Genomic DNA, 14,312 nt, shown 5'->3' on the forward strand with positions numbered 1-14,312 from the left:
CTGGAGAATAGTTACAGGGGAGAGGAGTGTCAGGTGTGAAAACAAACCCTTTCAACAACCTCTTAACACCCCCTCAACACCCTCTCAACACCCCCTCAACCACCCTTCAACACCCCCTTAAAACTGTCTCAGCATCCTCTCAACACCCTCTTAACACTCTCTCAACAACCCCTCAACAACCTCTCAACACCCTCTCAACCCCACCTCAACACCCCCTCAACACCCTCTCAATACCCCCTCAACACCCCCCCCAATACCACCTCAACACACCCTCAACAACCTCTCAACATGCCCTCAACAACCTCTCAACACCCTCCCAACAACCTCTCAACACCCTCTCAACAACCTCTCAACAGCCCCTTAACACCCCCCCAACAACCTCTCAACAGCCCCTTAACACCCCTCAACACCCCCTCAACAACCTCTTCACACCCCCCCAACACCCCATCAACACCCTCTCAACATCCCCTCAACACCGCCCAAACAACCTCTCAACACCCACCCAATACCCCCTCAACACCCTCTCAACAACCTCTCAACACTCCCTCTCAACAACCTCTCAACACCCTCCCAACAACCTCTCAACACCCCCTCAACAACCTCTCAACAGCCCCTCAACACCCCCTCAACAACCTCTCAACAGCCCCTTAACACCCCTCAACAACCTCTCAACACCCCCTCAACAACCTCTCAACACCCCCCCCCCCCAAGAACCTCTCACCACCCCTCAACAACCTCTTCACACCTTCTCAACAGCCCCTCAACAACCTGTTCACACCCTCTCAACAGCCTCTCAACAACCTCTTCACACCCCCTCAACAACCTCTTAACACCCCCTTAACAACCTCTTAACACCCTCTCTTTTTCTTTCTTCTCCTCCATCTCTCTCCTCATCTCTTTCCTCTCCTCCATTCTCTCTTCTCTCCACCTCTCTCCTCCTGCATTCTCTCCTCTCCACCTCTCTGCTCTCCTCCATTCTCTCTACTTCTTTCTCCCCTCCTCCCCCTTTTCACTTCCTTCCACCTCCTCCATTTTATTATTCTCCACCCATCTCCTGCAATCTCTCACCTTTTTCTCAATCAGATTAACTCTATCATCTCCTCTTTACTCTATATCTTCCTCTCCTCTACACTGATCCCTCTCTCTTCCTCTCCTCTACACTGATCCCTCTCTCTTCCTCTCCTCTACACTGATCCCTCTCTCTTCCTCTCCTCTACACTGATCCCTCTCTCTTCCTCTCCTCTACACTGATCCCTCTCTTTTCCTCTCCTCTACACGGATCCCTCTCTCTTCCTCTCCTCTACACTGATCCCTCTCTCTTCCTCTCCTCTACACTGATCCCTCTCTTTTCCTCTCCTCTACACGGATCCCTCTCTCTTCCTCTCCTCTACACTGATCACTCTCTCTTCCTCTCCTCTACACTCATCCCTCTCTCTTCCTCTCCTCTACACTGATCCCTCTCTTCCTCTCCTCTACACTGATCCCTCTCTCTTCCTCTCCTCTACACTGATCCCTCTCTCTTCCTCTCCTCTACACTGATCCCTCTCTCTTCCTCTCCTCTACACTGATCCCTCTCTCTTCCTCTCCTCTACACGGATCCCTCTCTCTTCCTCTCCTCTACACTGATCCCTCTCTTCCTCTCCTCTACACTGATCCCTCTCTTTTCCTCTCCTCTACACGGATCCCTCTCTCTTCCTCTCCTCTACACTGATCACTCTCTCTTCCTCTCCTCTACACTCATCCCTCTCTCTTCCTCTCCTCTACACTGATCCCTCTCTTCCTCTCCTCTACACTGATCCCTCTCTCTTCCTCTCCTCTACACTGATCCCTCTCTCTTCCTCTCCTCTACACTGATCCCTCTCTCTTCCTCTCCTCTACACTGATCCCTCTCTCTTCCTCTCCTCTACACTGATCCCTCTCTCTTCCTCTCTTCTACACTGATCCTTACTTTTGTCTCCGCTCCGCTCTGTTCAGCTCCAAGGCGCTGTTACAACAGCACTTTCCTTCCCGTCCCACTTCCCATGCACACACACACACACACACACACACACACACACACACACACACACACACACACACACACACACACACACACACACACACACACACACACACACACACACACACACACACACACACACACACACACACACACACACACACCTGCCCTGCTCCGTCACACTTGCCAGAGGGAGAGAAGGAGAGAGGGAGACAGCGAGGGAATGGTAAAAGAGAGCTAGAACAAGTAACACACATGCACAGTCAGGCAGTGTTTACAGACGGGCACTCTGCCTTTCTTCTACTGTTTCAGTGAGAAGGTCCTTCAATGGCACTACTAAAAGTCACAGTAGACTGCATTTGTTATTCTAATTATTTTAGCAGCAAGAAACTCAGAGGGTATTTCCCAGACTGTTGTTACCGTGGTATTTTAGAAACATCAGTCGTGTGTTTGGGTGTGTGAGGAACTCTGGCAAAGCTACGCTATGACGTCTCCAACTCATTCTCTGGGGTGTTTCCTCTCTTTCTTTCTTTCTCTCTTTCTCTCTCTCTCTCTCTCTCTCTCTCTCTCTCTCTCTCTCTCTCTCTCTCTCTCTCTCTCTCTAATATCAATATCAATTTAAGGGCTTTATTGGCATGGGAACATATGTTAACATTGCCAAAGCAAGTGAAGTAGATAATAAACAAAAGTTAGCAGTAAACATTACACTCACAAAAGTGCCAAAATAATAAAGACATTTCAAATGTCATATTATGTCTATATAGTGTTGTAATGATGTGCAAATAGTTTAAGTACAAAAGGTAAAATAAATACACGTAAATATAGGTTGTATTTACAATGGTGTTTGTTCTTTACTGGTTGCCCTTTTCTTGTGGCAACAGGTCTCAAATCTTGCTGCTGTGATGGCACACTGTGGTATTTCACCCAGTAGATATGGGAGTTTATCAAAATTGGGTTAGTTTCAAATTCTTTGTGGATCTGTGCAATCTGAAGGAAATAAGTGTCTCTAATATTGTCATACATTTGGCAGGAGGTTAGGAAGTGCAGCTCAGTTTCCACCTCATTTTGTTGTCAGTGTTTACATAGCCTGTCTTCTCTTGAGAGCCTGGTCTGCCCACGTCGGCCTTTCTCATTAGCAAGGCTATGCTCACTGTCTGTACATAGTCAAAGCTTTCCTTAATTTAAAGTCAGTCACAGTGGTCAGGTATTCTGCAACTGTGTACTCTCTGTTTAGGGCCAAATAGCATTCTAGTTTGCTCTGTTTTTATGTTCATTCTTTCCAATGTGTCAAGTCATTCTTTTTTAGTTTTCTTGTGATTTGGTCTAATTGTGTTGCTGTGCTGGGGCTCTGTGGGGTTTGTTTGTGAACAGAGCACCAGGACCAGCTTGCTTAGGGACTCTTCTTCAGGTTCATCTCTTTATTGGTGATGGCTTTGTTATGGAAGGTTTGGGAATCACTTCCTTTGAGGTGGTTGTAGAATTGAATGGGTCTTTTCTGGATTTTGCATGCATTATTTGGTGTTTCACGTTGTACACAAAGGATTTTTTGCAGAATTCTGCATGCATAGTCTCTATTCGGTGTTTGTCCTATTTTGTGAATTCTTGGTTGGTGAGCGGACCCCAGAGTGCACAACCATTATGGGTAATGGGTTCTGTAACTGATTCAAGTATTTTTTGCCAGATCCTAAATGGTATGTTGAATTTTATGTTCCTTTTGATGGCATCTGCTAAATTGTAATTATTCGCTCCTATGGCCTATGTATTGCCTACCTCCTCATGCCTTTTGCACACAATGTTTCTACTGTGTTATTGACTTGTTTATTGTTTACTCCATGTGTAACTCTGTGTTGTTGTCTGTTCACACTGCTATGCTTTATCTTGGCCAGGTAGCAGTTGTAAATGAGAACTTGTTCTCAACTAGCCTACCTGGTTAAATAAAGGTGAAATAAATAATAAATAAAATAGAAGGCCTTGTCACGCCCTGGCCTTAGTTATCTTTGTTTTCTTTATTATTTTGGTTAGGCCAGGGTGTGATATGGGTGATTTATGTGTTTTGTCTTGTCTAGGGTTTTTTGTAGATTTATGGGGTTGTGTTCAGTTTAGTTGTCTAGGTAAGTCTATGGTTGCCTAGAGTGGTTCTCAATCAGAGGCAGGTGTTTATCGTTGTCTCTGATTGGGAACCATATTTAGGCAGCCATATTCTTTGGGTATTTTGTGGGTGATTGTTTCCTGTCTTTGTGTTTTATGCACCAGTTAGGACTGTTACGGTTTTCACGTTTATTGTTTTGTCGTTTGTTCATGTTTGAGTTTTCTTATTAAAAAACCATGAACTATAACCACGCTACGTTTTGGTCCGCCTCACATTCCCAGGAAGAAAGCCGTGACAGGCCCTTCTTGCCTTGTCTCTCTTTTTTGTGTGCTCTAGATTAACGATGTCTAGATGGAGTTTGTATTTGTGGTCCTGGCAACTGGTCTGGCAGAGTCTGTGCAGAAGATCTAGGTTGCTGCTGTAGGTCCTCCTTGGTTGGTGACAGAAGCACCAGATCATCAGCAAACAGTAGACATTTGACTTCAGATTCTATTAGGGTGAGGCCTGGTGCTGCAGACTGTTCCAGTGCCCTCGCCAATTATGTTGAAGAGCGTGGGGCTTAAGCTGCATCCCTGTCTTACCCCACGGCCATGTGGAAAGAAATGTGTGTTTTTGGCCAATTGTGTACAAGGATTTTATAATGTCGTATGTTTATCCCCGAACACCACTTTCCATCAATTTGAATAGCAGACCCTCATGCTGAATTGAATCAAAATATTTTTTTAAATCAACAAAGCATGAGAAGTTACCTGTGGTAAAAAGCCAATTGGACATTTGCTCATTGCATTATTTTCTCTGAGGAAATGAACTAGTCTGCTGTTAATGATAACGCAGAAGATTTTCCCAACGTTGCTGTTGACGCATATCCCACTGTAGTTATTGGGGTCAAATTTGTTTCCACTTTTGTGGATTGGGGAGAATTTCATGGGTTTGTATTTTGTGCTGTAATTCATTCAATGTAATTGGAGAATCCAGTGGGATCTGGTAGTCTTAAACATTTGATTCTAAGATTTGTATTTGCCTCTGTCTCTCTCGTTCGAAGAAGGAAAAAATGTACCCAGACACTCCTTGATTGATGTTGGAAATGAGCGAAAGGCATCCGTAACCTGACATTTTATCTGTTAAAATGCTTCTTTGTGAAGACACTCAACAGTGAGTGAACAAGCCGTAGAATAGCTAGGAATACCACAACTATGTCAGTTAAGAGCATTGTGTAATGAACGCTCAGGGAGAAAAAGGTGTAGATTCACGCGCAGAGCGCGGCAGGTGTTCATTTCGCCTTCACAAAAGGCAGGAATCGTGGTCACAGGCAGACAATGGTCATACGCAGGTAGGCAAACAGGCAGGTGAATCAAAACTAGGACTGAAGGCTATAACTGGTTCTCACAAACGAGGAAAAATACCTCACAAAGACACAAACAGAATGAACTGAACTAAGTAAGGAGCTGATGAGACCAGGTGAGTAACTAACACAGGTGAAATCAATGAACAAAAATGAAAGACAGGGCTACGTTCAAGAACACAAAGAAACAGAACACAAGGTTGACTAAGAAAATAAATACAGAACCTTACACTTTGGGCCAGTAACCGAAAGGTTGCTGGTTCAAATCCCCAAGCCAAGTAGGTGAAAAATTGGTCTATGAGTAAAGGACTTAAATCTAATTCCTCCTCTAAGTGGCTCTGGATAAGAGCATCTGCTAAATGACACAAAAAAAGTGAAATATGATTAGCTATTGTTCTAACAAACATAAATGCTTGATGTAAAAATACACATTTTATTTAGATAGGTGGCGACCACACTTTTTCACAAATGACTGAGCTTTCCATTAAATCAAACTGTCATTTGTATGTGTCACGCTTGTTGAAATGAGAGGACCAAGGTGCAGCATAGAGTTCCACATGATATTTAATAGTGAAACTTACAACAAAAACAACAAAGAATATAACAACTGTGCAGTATTGCGGTGCTCAAGGCAACTATACAAAAACAAGATCCCACAAACAGGTGGGAAAAGGCTGCATAAATATCATCCCCAATCAGAGACAACGACAGACAGCTGCTTCTCATTGAGAACCATACCAGGCCAACATAGAAAACAAAAAACTAGAACGCCCACCCTAATCACACCCTGACCCAACCAAATAGAGAAATAAAAAGTCTCTCTAAGGTCAGGGCGTGACAGTATGTGGTTCCTTAAAATGCCGTTGTCACAGTGTTTATTTAGCGAAGACAAAGTTGGCCCATTCTAAATGTCCCCCCCGAAATAAACCTTGGTAGGCTAACAGTGATAGAGAGAAATCATTAAAAAAAATATATAATACGAGTTCAATCTATACTTCCTTCAGATTATCATCTAATGTCTGTGTTATGAACCATGAGTTGTTTACTAGCTGTGAGCTAACCCTGTCTGTGACTGTTTTATCCCAAACACTGCTCTGTTCCTACTAACAACGTTGTTTTCCCTCTCTCCCCAGAAAGCCATAACCAAGCTTAAAATAGCCTAACCCTGGTTTTGGGGAAACACACAAGGAAGACACATACAGGAAATACATTGGGGGGAATAGAATGAGAAAAGACCACAACCAAACAACCCCAGGTTGTACGGTTTTATTTCTATAATTCAAATCTGCAGTGAAAAGGATAGGATAGATAATATTGTACAAAAATGAATTGTGCTGATAAAGGTTTAGTGTCCTGGTGGGAGCGTTCACCCGGAGAAGAGCTGGTCTGGGAACCAGCTCAAGTTCCGGCAGCACATTGTCAAGACAATCCTGAGATCAGAGTCCACGGAGACCATCATTATTCTGGAGTTGACAGTCTCTTGGGAAGATCGTCTTGAGGAGGCATACGAGAGGAAGAGGGCCAAGTACGAGGGACTGGTCATCGACTGTCAGAAGCAGGTTTGGAAGGCTAGGTGATGCCTATCGAGGTAGGATGCAGGGGTTTTTCTGGGCAATCCCTCTACAGAGCCTACAACACACTTGGCATCAATGGAGCGAAGAGGAGGAGAGCCATCAGCAACACCATCGAGGCAGCTGAAAGAGCCTCAAGATGGTTCTGGATCAAGAGAGGAGATCCATGGGGAGCAGCGACATGCCACCTGGACATAAGTCCGGGTCTGATCAACCTCGACTGGATCGCCTGGGTGAGGGTGTCTGATGTTGAAAGACCCAAAACACCCTATGACCCAGGTTACATTACTGATGATGTGTCCATGTATTCATTCAATCAGTCATAAATGTGTCTCTCTACCCTTTCCTTCACACACAGTGAAGCCTGGTGTGTTTTATGTTGACACAACATCACATGGTTCCGGTTATTGAGTCTTTGCAATGATGTCATGAGAACCAGAACATGTTGTTGGAGATGATAGTGCCAAACAGGTTGGATAGATAGTTGGGAAAGATTGGAGGAGGAGGAGGAGAGAGAGAGCGAGAGAGAACGAGGGGGGAGAGGTGATAAAATGAATAGATGAAAAGATAAAGGACGAGAGAAAAGAAAATCCTTTGATGATCTAGAGAGGAGTTCCAGCCAGTAGTTTAGTCATTACCCTAGCAGGACGCAAGCCATGCCACAGCATAGCACCCAGTTACGTGCCATCAGGGTAGGCAGTGACGTGCCATCATGGTAGGCAGTGAGGTGCAGTCAGGGTAGGCAGTGAGGTGCAGTCAGGGTAGGCAGTGAGGTGCAGTCAGGGTAGGCAGTACTAACCCTGTGGTAATCTAATAAAAAAAGCTGTTATGAAAAGCCCAATACAATTTGTTTTTATACTAAAAAAGTAATTATTTGTTATTTAATATTTTTCTTGTTGGTTTTATACAAAAATAAAATAAAAAACATAGCTAAAAGTGCATCAAAACCTCAGGAAAGGCAGCAGGACATTCATGCCTTTCTTTCCATCCATTCAAAGCCATTAAAATCCTTGAAGCGTGCGGCTTTATCTGACTCCAGTCACTATTTGTGTTTCCAAACTCATGGGCATTAATATGGAGTTGGTCCCCCCCTTGTCGTTGTAACAGCCTCCACTCTTCTGGGAAGGCGTTCCCACTAGATGTTAGAACATTACTGCGGGGACTTGCTTCCATTCAGGCCCAAGAGTATTAGTGAGGTTGTGCACTGATGTTGGGCGATTGGGCCTGGCTTGCAGTTGGCGTTCCAATGCATCCCAAGTGTCGATGGGGTTGAGGTCAGGGCTCTGTGCAGGCCAGTCAAGTTCTTCCACACCGATCTTGACAAACCATTTCTGTATGGACCTCGCTTTGTGCACGGGTGTATTGTCATCTTGAAACAGGAAAAGGGCCTTCCCCAAACTACTGCAACAAAGTTGGAATCACAGAATCATCTAGAATGTCATTGTATGCTGTGGCGTTAAGATTTCCCTTCACTGGAACTAAGGGGCCTAGCCTGAACCATGAAAAATAGCCCCAGACCATTCATCCTCCTCCTCCAAACTTTATAGTCGGCACTATGCATTGGGGCAGGTAGCGTTCTCCTGGCATCTGCCAAACCCAGTTTTGGCCATCGGCCTGCCAGATGGTGAAGCGTGATTCATCACTCCAGAGATCACGTTTCCACTGTTCCAGAGTCCAATGGCGGCGAGCTTTACACTACTCCAGCCGACGCTTGGCATGGCGCATGGTAATCTTTGCCCATTTCATGAAGCTCCTGACGAACAGTTATTGTTGCTTCCAGAAGCAGTTTGGAACTTGGTAGTCAGTGTTGCAACCACGGACAGATGATTTTTACGTGCTACACACTTCAGCACTCGGGGGTCCCGTTCTGTGAGCTTGTGTGGCCTGCAATAAGTACTGCAGTGGATCTCCACCTCATGGACTGCACCAGATTTGCCAATTCTTGCTGTGAGATGTTACCACACTCTTCCACCAAGGCACCTGCAAATCATGGACATTTCTGGGGGGGAATGGCCCTGGCCCTCACCCTCCGATCCAACAGATCCCAGACGTGCTCAATGGGATTGAGATCCAGGCTCTTCGCTGACCATGGCAGAACACTGACATTCCTGTCTTTCAGGAAATCACGCACAGGACGAGCAGTATGGCTTGTGACATTGTCATGCCTGAGGGTCATGTCAGGATGAGCCTGCAGGAAGGGTACTACATGAGGGAGGAGGATGTCTTCCCTCTTAACGCACAGCGTTGATATTGCCTTCAACAACAACAAGCTCAGTCCGATGATGCTGTGACACACCGCACCAGACCATGACGGACCCTCCACCTCCAAATCGATACACCATCCCATCTGGTTTAGGTTTAGTGGGACTATCATTTGTTTTTCAACAGGTCTATGACCAAACACACCTCCAGGCTGTGTAAGGGCTATTTGACCATGAAGGAAAGTGATGGGGTGCTGCATCAGATGACCTTGCCTCCACAATCCCCCGACCTCAACCAAATTGAGATGGTTTGGGATGGGTCGGACCGAAGAATGAAGGAAAAGGAGCCAACAAGTGCTCAGCATATGTGGGAAATCTTTCAAGACTGCAAGGGTGGCTATTTGAAGATTCTCAAATATATTTTTTGGTTACTACATGATTCCATATATGTGTTATTTCATTGTTTGGATGTCTTCACTATTATTCTGCAATGTAGAAAATTGTAAAATAAGGAGAAACCCTTGAATGAGTAGGTGTTCTAAAACTTTTAGCTGGTAGTGTATAATGTCTCCATATATTGGTCTAGTACCACCTATAATGTCTCTGGAAATTGGTCTGTTAGTGCCTCCTATTGGTTGTAACTGTGGATGCTACATCGGTCTACTGTTTGTCTGAGCTGAGTTCAGCAGTGTGTTATTTTGTCAGAGGAATTGAGATATGCTGATAATTAATTAATTTCATGGGCTAATTATTTGGTTTTATTATTTATTGTTATTATGAGTCGCATGTGAGGTATATATAATATCATGCATGTTACATATTACATATTACACTATAATAATAATAATACATATTACACTATAATCTGATAGGAGAAGAGGAGGAGGAGGAGAGGTGGAGAGGAAGAGGAGAAGGAAGTGGAGGAGGAGGAGAGGAAGAGGAGAAGGAGGTGAAGGATAAGGAGGAAGAGGAGGAGGAAGAGAAGGAGAAGGATAAGGAGGAGGAGGAGAATAGCAGAAGGAAGAGGCTGGTCAGGTGGCTTCATGTTCTTGCTCTGAGCTGTTGATTGACAGCTGTAGGGAGCTAAGCCCCGCTTCACTCACACAACTCAGAGTCTGACGCTGCATCCAAGGGCTCATGGGTAAATCCTCCGGCAGGAACACCTGCTGACAGTCCTGGGAGAGGGGGAGAGGGAGAAAGGAGACCGGAGGAGAGGAGGGTAAAGTAGGTGAATAGTGATGTGGGGATGAGGGGGAATGGAAGAGTTAAAGGAAGAGTTTGAGGTTCAAAGTTTAGGTTGAGAATACATTTCTCATGCAGGCTTATGACTGATGTTCCAACAACAAAACATATATTCCCTCAAGGCCTGACACCCTTCCTTTCTCCCTCACCAACCATCATTGAGTCGGCAGGCTAAAATCTCTCACATCAGGCAGAGCATGGCAACAAACTCACAAACACAGGAAGACAGACAGAGAGAGGAATTTTAGTGGAAGAGAGGGGGAAATAGAGGAAGAGTGGGAAATAGAGGAAAAAGAGGAAGAGAGGACGACAGGGGGAAATAGAGGACAACAGGGGAAATAGAGGAAGAGTGAGAAAAAGAGGAAGAGAGTGGGAAATAGAGGAAGAGAGTGGGAAATAGAGGAAGAGAGTGGGAAATAGAGGAAGAGAGTTAAATAGAGGAAGAGAGTTAAATAGAGGAAGAGTGTGGGAAATAGAGGAAGAGAGTTAAATAGAGGAAGAGAGTTAAATAGAGGAAGAGAGTTAAATAGAGGAAGAGAGAGGGAAATAGAGGAAGAGAGTTAAATAGAGGAAGAGAGTGGGAAATAGAGGAAGAGAGTGGGAAATAGAGGAAGAGAGTTAAATAGAGGAAGAGAGTGGGAAATAGAGGAAGAGAGTTAAATAGAGGAAGAGAGTGGGAAATAGAGGAAGAGAGAGGGAAATAGAGGAAGAGAGAGGGAAATAGAGGAAGAGAGAGGGAAATAGAGGAAGAGAGTGGGAAAAGAAGAAGAGAGAGTTAAATAGAGGAAGAGAGTGGGAAATAGAGGAAGAGAGTTAAATAGAGGAAGAGAGTGGGAAATAGAGGAAGAGAGTGGGAAATAGAGGAAGAGAGTTAAATAGAGGAAGAGAGTGGGAAATAGAGGAAGAGAGTGGGAAATAGAGGAAGAGAGTGGGAAATAGAGGAAGAGAGAGGGAAATAGAGGAAGAGAGTTAAATAGAGGAAGAGAGTGGGAAATAGAGGAAGAGAGTGGGAAATAGAGGAAGAGAGTGGGAAATAGAGGAAGAGAGAGGGAAATAGAGGAAGAGAGAGGGAAATAGAGGAAGAGAGAGGGAAATAGAGGAAGAGAGAGGGAAATAGAGGAAGAGAGTGGGAAATAGAGGAAGAGAGTGGGAAAAGAGGAAGAGAGAGTTAAATAGAGGAAGAGAGTGGGAAATAGAGGAAGGGAATAAAGAGAGATTGTGAAAGAGAAAAAAATAAACTGAATCCAGAGTCTGTTGCTATGTAACCGTGCAGACAAATACATTTCTCCCCAAAAACATCTGAAATAGAACAGCAAATATTCCTTCTGCTCTGTTTTTATGACTCTTCCCTATCCATCATGCTTTTTCTTGGACTACTCCAGTCCTTCCGACCATGGAATGTTGCAGCCACACCGTCTTTGCCTAAAGGATGTGGAGTTACGCTGTAAAATGTCTTCTGCATTGATCACTGGTGTCTTTCAGTTCTATTTACTGGCAATTACTATTATAATGCTGGTGTAAGAAACCCAGAGATGAAAGTCAAGTTCATTAGCAGCCAAATGTGTGTAAACCCAGTAACAATACAATGCAATACAGTGCATGCATCAACAGTAGTTGAATTAGGTGGGTTAGTGTTGGGCTGCAACAAAATCCTGTACACACTCTGATGGACCCAGGTTTGATGACCTTTGACCTACACTCACCTGCACGGCCAGGGCCTGGAAGGGCGTGCACAAGCCCCCGATGGGGAAGAGCTTATTGACGTTGATGTCACCAAATACCTGCCTCCTCTCTTTCCTAACTGCCATCTTCCTCTGGATGCCCCCATACAGCTGGTGACACTGAGACACCTGGGGAGGGGGAGGGAGATTAGGTTCTGGTTGTAAATGGGAAACAATTGTGCCACCAGGTCTAGTGTCTGTGTGTGTCTGTGAGATAGGGAGTGAGAGGGAGAAAGAGGGAGAAAGGGGGAGAGAGAGAAAGGGAGAGGAAGGAAGAGAGAGGGGGAGAGAGAGGGAGGGGGAGAGAGAGAGAGGGAGAGAGGGGGAGAGAGGGAGGGAGGGGGGAGAGAGAGAGGGAGGGAGGGGGAGAGAGAGGGAGGGAGGGGGAGAGAGAGGGGGAGGGAGGGGGAGAGAGAGGGAGAGAGAGGGAGTGAGAGGGAGTGAGAGAGAGGGAGAGAGAGTGAGGGAGAGAGGGAGAGAGAGAGAGGGAGGGAGGGGGAGAGAGATAGGGAGGGAGGGGGAGGGAGAGAGAGGGAGAGAGAGAGGGAGAGGGAGTGAGAGAGAAGGAGAGAGAGGGAGAGGGAGTGAGAGAGAGGGAGAGAGGGGAGAGAGAGAGGGAGAGAGGGAGGGAGGGGGAGGGAGGGAGGGGGAGAGAGAGAGGGAGAGAGAGAGGGAGAGAGAGAAGGAGAGAGAGGGAGAGAGGGGGAGAGAGAGAGGGAAGGAGGGGGAGAGAGAGAGAGGGAGGGAGAGACTTACAGTTGTTCCATTCATCTTAAGATAGCTACAGTAGGTGAGACAATATATACAGTGCCTTGCGAAAGTATTCGGCCCCCTTGAACTTTGCGACCTTTTGCCACATTTCAGGCTTCAAACATAAAGATATAAAACTGTATTTTTTTGTGAAGAATCAACAACAAGTGGGACACAATCATGAAGTGGAACGACATTTATTGGATATTTCAAACTTTTTTAACAAATCAAAAACTGAAAAATTGGCCGTGCAAAATTATTCAGGTCAACATTGGATCATTCAGAGATCCTCACTGAACTTCTGGAGAGAGTTTGCTGCACTGAAAGTAAAGGAGCTGAATAATTTTGCACGCCCAATTTTTCAGTTTTTGATTTGTTAAAAAAGTTTGAAATATCCAATAAATGTCGTTCCACTTCATGATTGTGTCCCACTTGTTGTTGATTCTTCACAAAAAAATACAGTTTTATATATTTATGTTTGAAACCTGAAATGTGGCAAAAGGTCGCAAAGTTCAAGGGGGCCGAATACTTTCACAAGGCACTGTATATACATGTTACTGTCATAGCAAGTCACTGTTATTTTTTGTTATTGTTTGAGACTAGTGTCATTCGTCTGACTATCTCTGGTAGTCAGTGACCATGTCGGAACAGTCGGAACAGTCGGAACAGGCTCTGAGTTTACATGACTTGAAAGCAGAATTCTGCAGTGTGTTGCTGTGTATTGGAGTGCGTGTTGCTGTGTGTTGGGGTTTGTGTTGGAGTGTGTGTGTGTGAGTGTTGGAGCGGGTGCTGGAGCGGGTGCTTGGAGTGGGTGCTTGGAGCGTGAGTTGGAGCATGAGTTGGAGCGTGAGTTGGAGCGTGAGTTGGAGCGTGTGTTGGAGCGTGAGTTGGAGCGTGAGTTGGAGCGTGAGTTGGAGCGTGAGTTGGAGCGTGAGTTGGAGCGTGTGTTGGAGCGTGAGTTGGAGCGTGAGTTGGAGCGTGAGTTGGAGCGTGTGTTGGAGCGTGAGTTGGAGCGTGAGTTGGAGCGTGAGTTGGAGCGTGAGTTGGAGCGTGAGTTGGAGCGTGTGTTGGAGTCAGTCTTACCCTGATGTGCTGGAGCGTGAGTTGGAGCGTGAGTTGGAGCATGTGTTGGAGCGTGAGTTGGAGCGTGTGTTGGAGCGTGAGTTGGAGCGTGAGTTGGAGTCAGTCTTACCCTGATGTGCTGGAGCGTGAGTTGGAGCGTGAGTTGGAGCGTGAGTTGGAGCGTGAGTTGGAGCGTGAGTTGGAGCGTGAGTTGGAGAGTGTGTTGGAGTGTGAGTTGGAGCGTGTGTTGGAGCGTGTGTTGGAGCGTGAGTTGGAGCGTGAGTTGGAGCGTGAGTTGGAGCGTGAGTTGGAGCGTGAGTTGGAGCGTGTGTTGG

The 14,312-nt window shown here is 45.5% G+C and overlaps 1 protein-coding gene across 1 annotated transcript in view; it reads right to left on the reverse strand.

Annotated features, from left to right (window-relative positions):
• Positions 1 to 9,953: 9,953 nt before the first annotated feature.
• The window catches only part of LOC110503023 (cilia- and flagella-associated protein 337), a 29,084-nt gene continuing 24,725 nt past the window's right edge, over positions 9,954 to 14,312 (reverse strand). Inside the window, exons 19-20 of the mRNA XM_036960708.2 lie at positions 12,148 to 12,294; positions 9,954 to 10,377 (exon numbers count right to left, since the gene is read on the reverse strand). Coding sequence (XP_036816603.2) covers positions 10,234 to 10,377; positions 12,148 to 12,294 — 291 coding nt within the window. The 3' untranslated portion in view covers positions 9,954 to 10,233. The remainder of the gene's footprint in view (positions 10,378 to 12,147; positions 12,295 to 14,312) is intronic.

This window comes from Oncorhynchus mykiss, chromosome 23 (genome assembly GCF_057628025.1).
Source record: "Oncorhynchus mykiss isolate SJ-2025 chromosome 23, ASM5762802v1, whole genome shotgun sequence".
In the NCBI taxonomy this organism is placed as follows: Eukaryota; Metazoa; Chordata; class Actinopteri; order Salmoniformes; family Salmonidae; genus Oncorhynchus; species Oncorhynchus mykiss.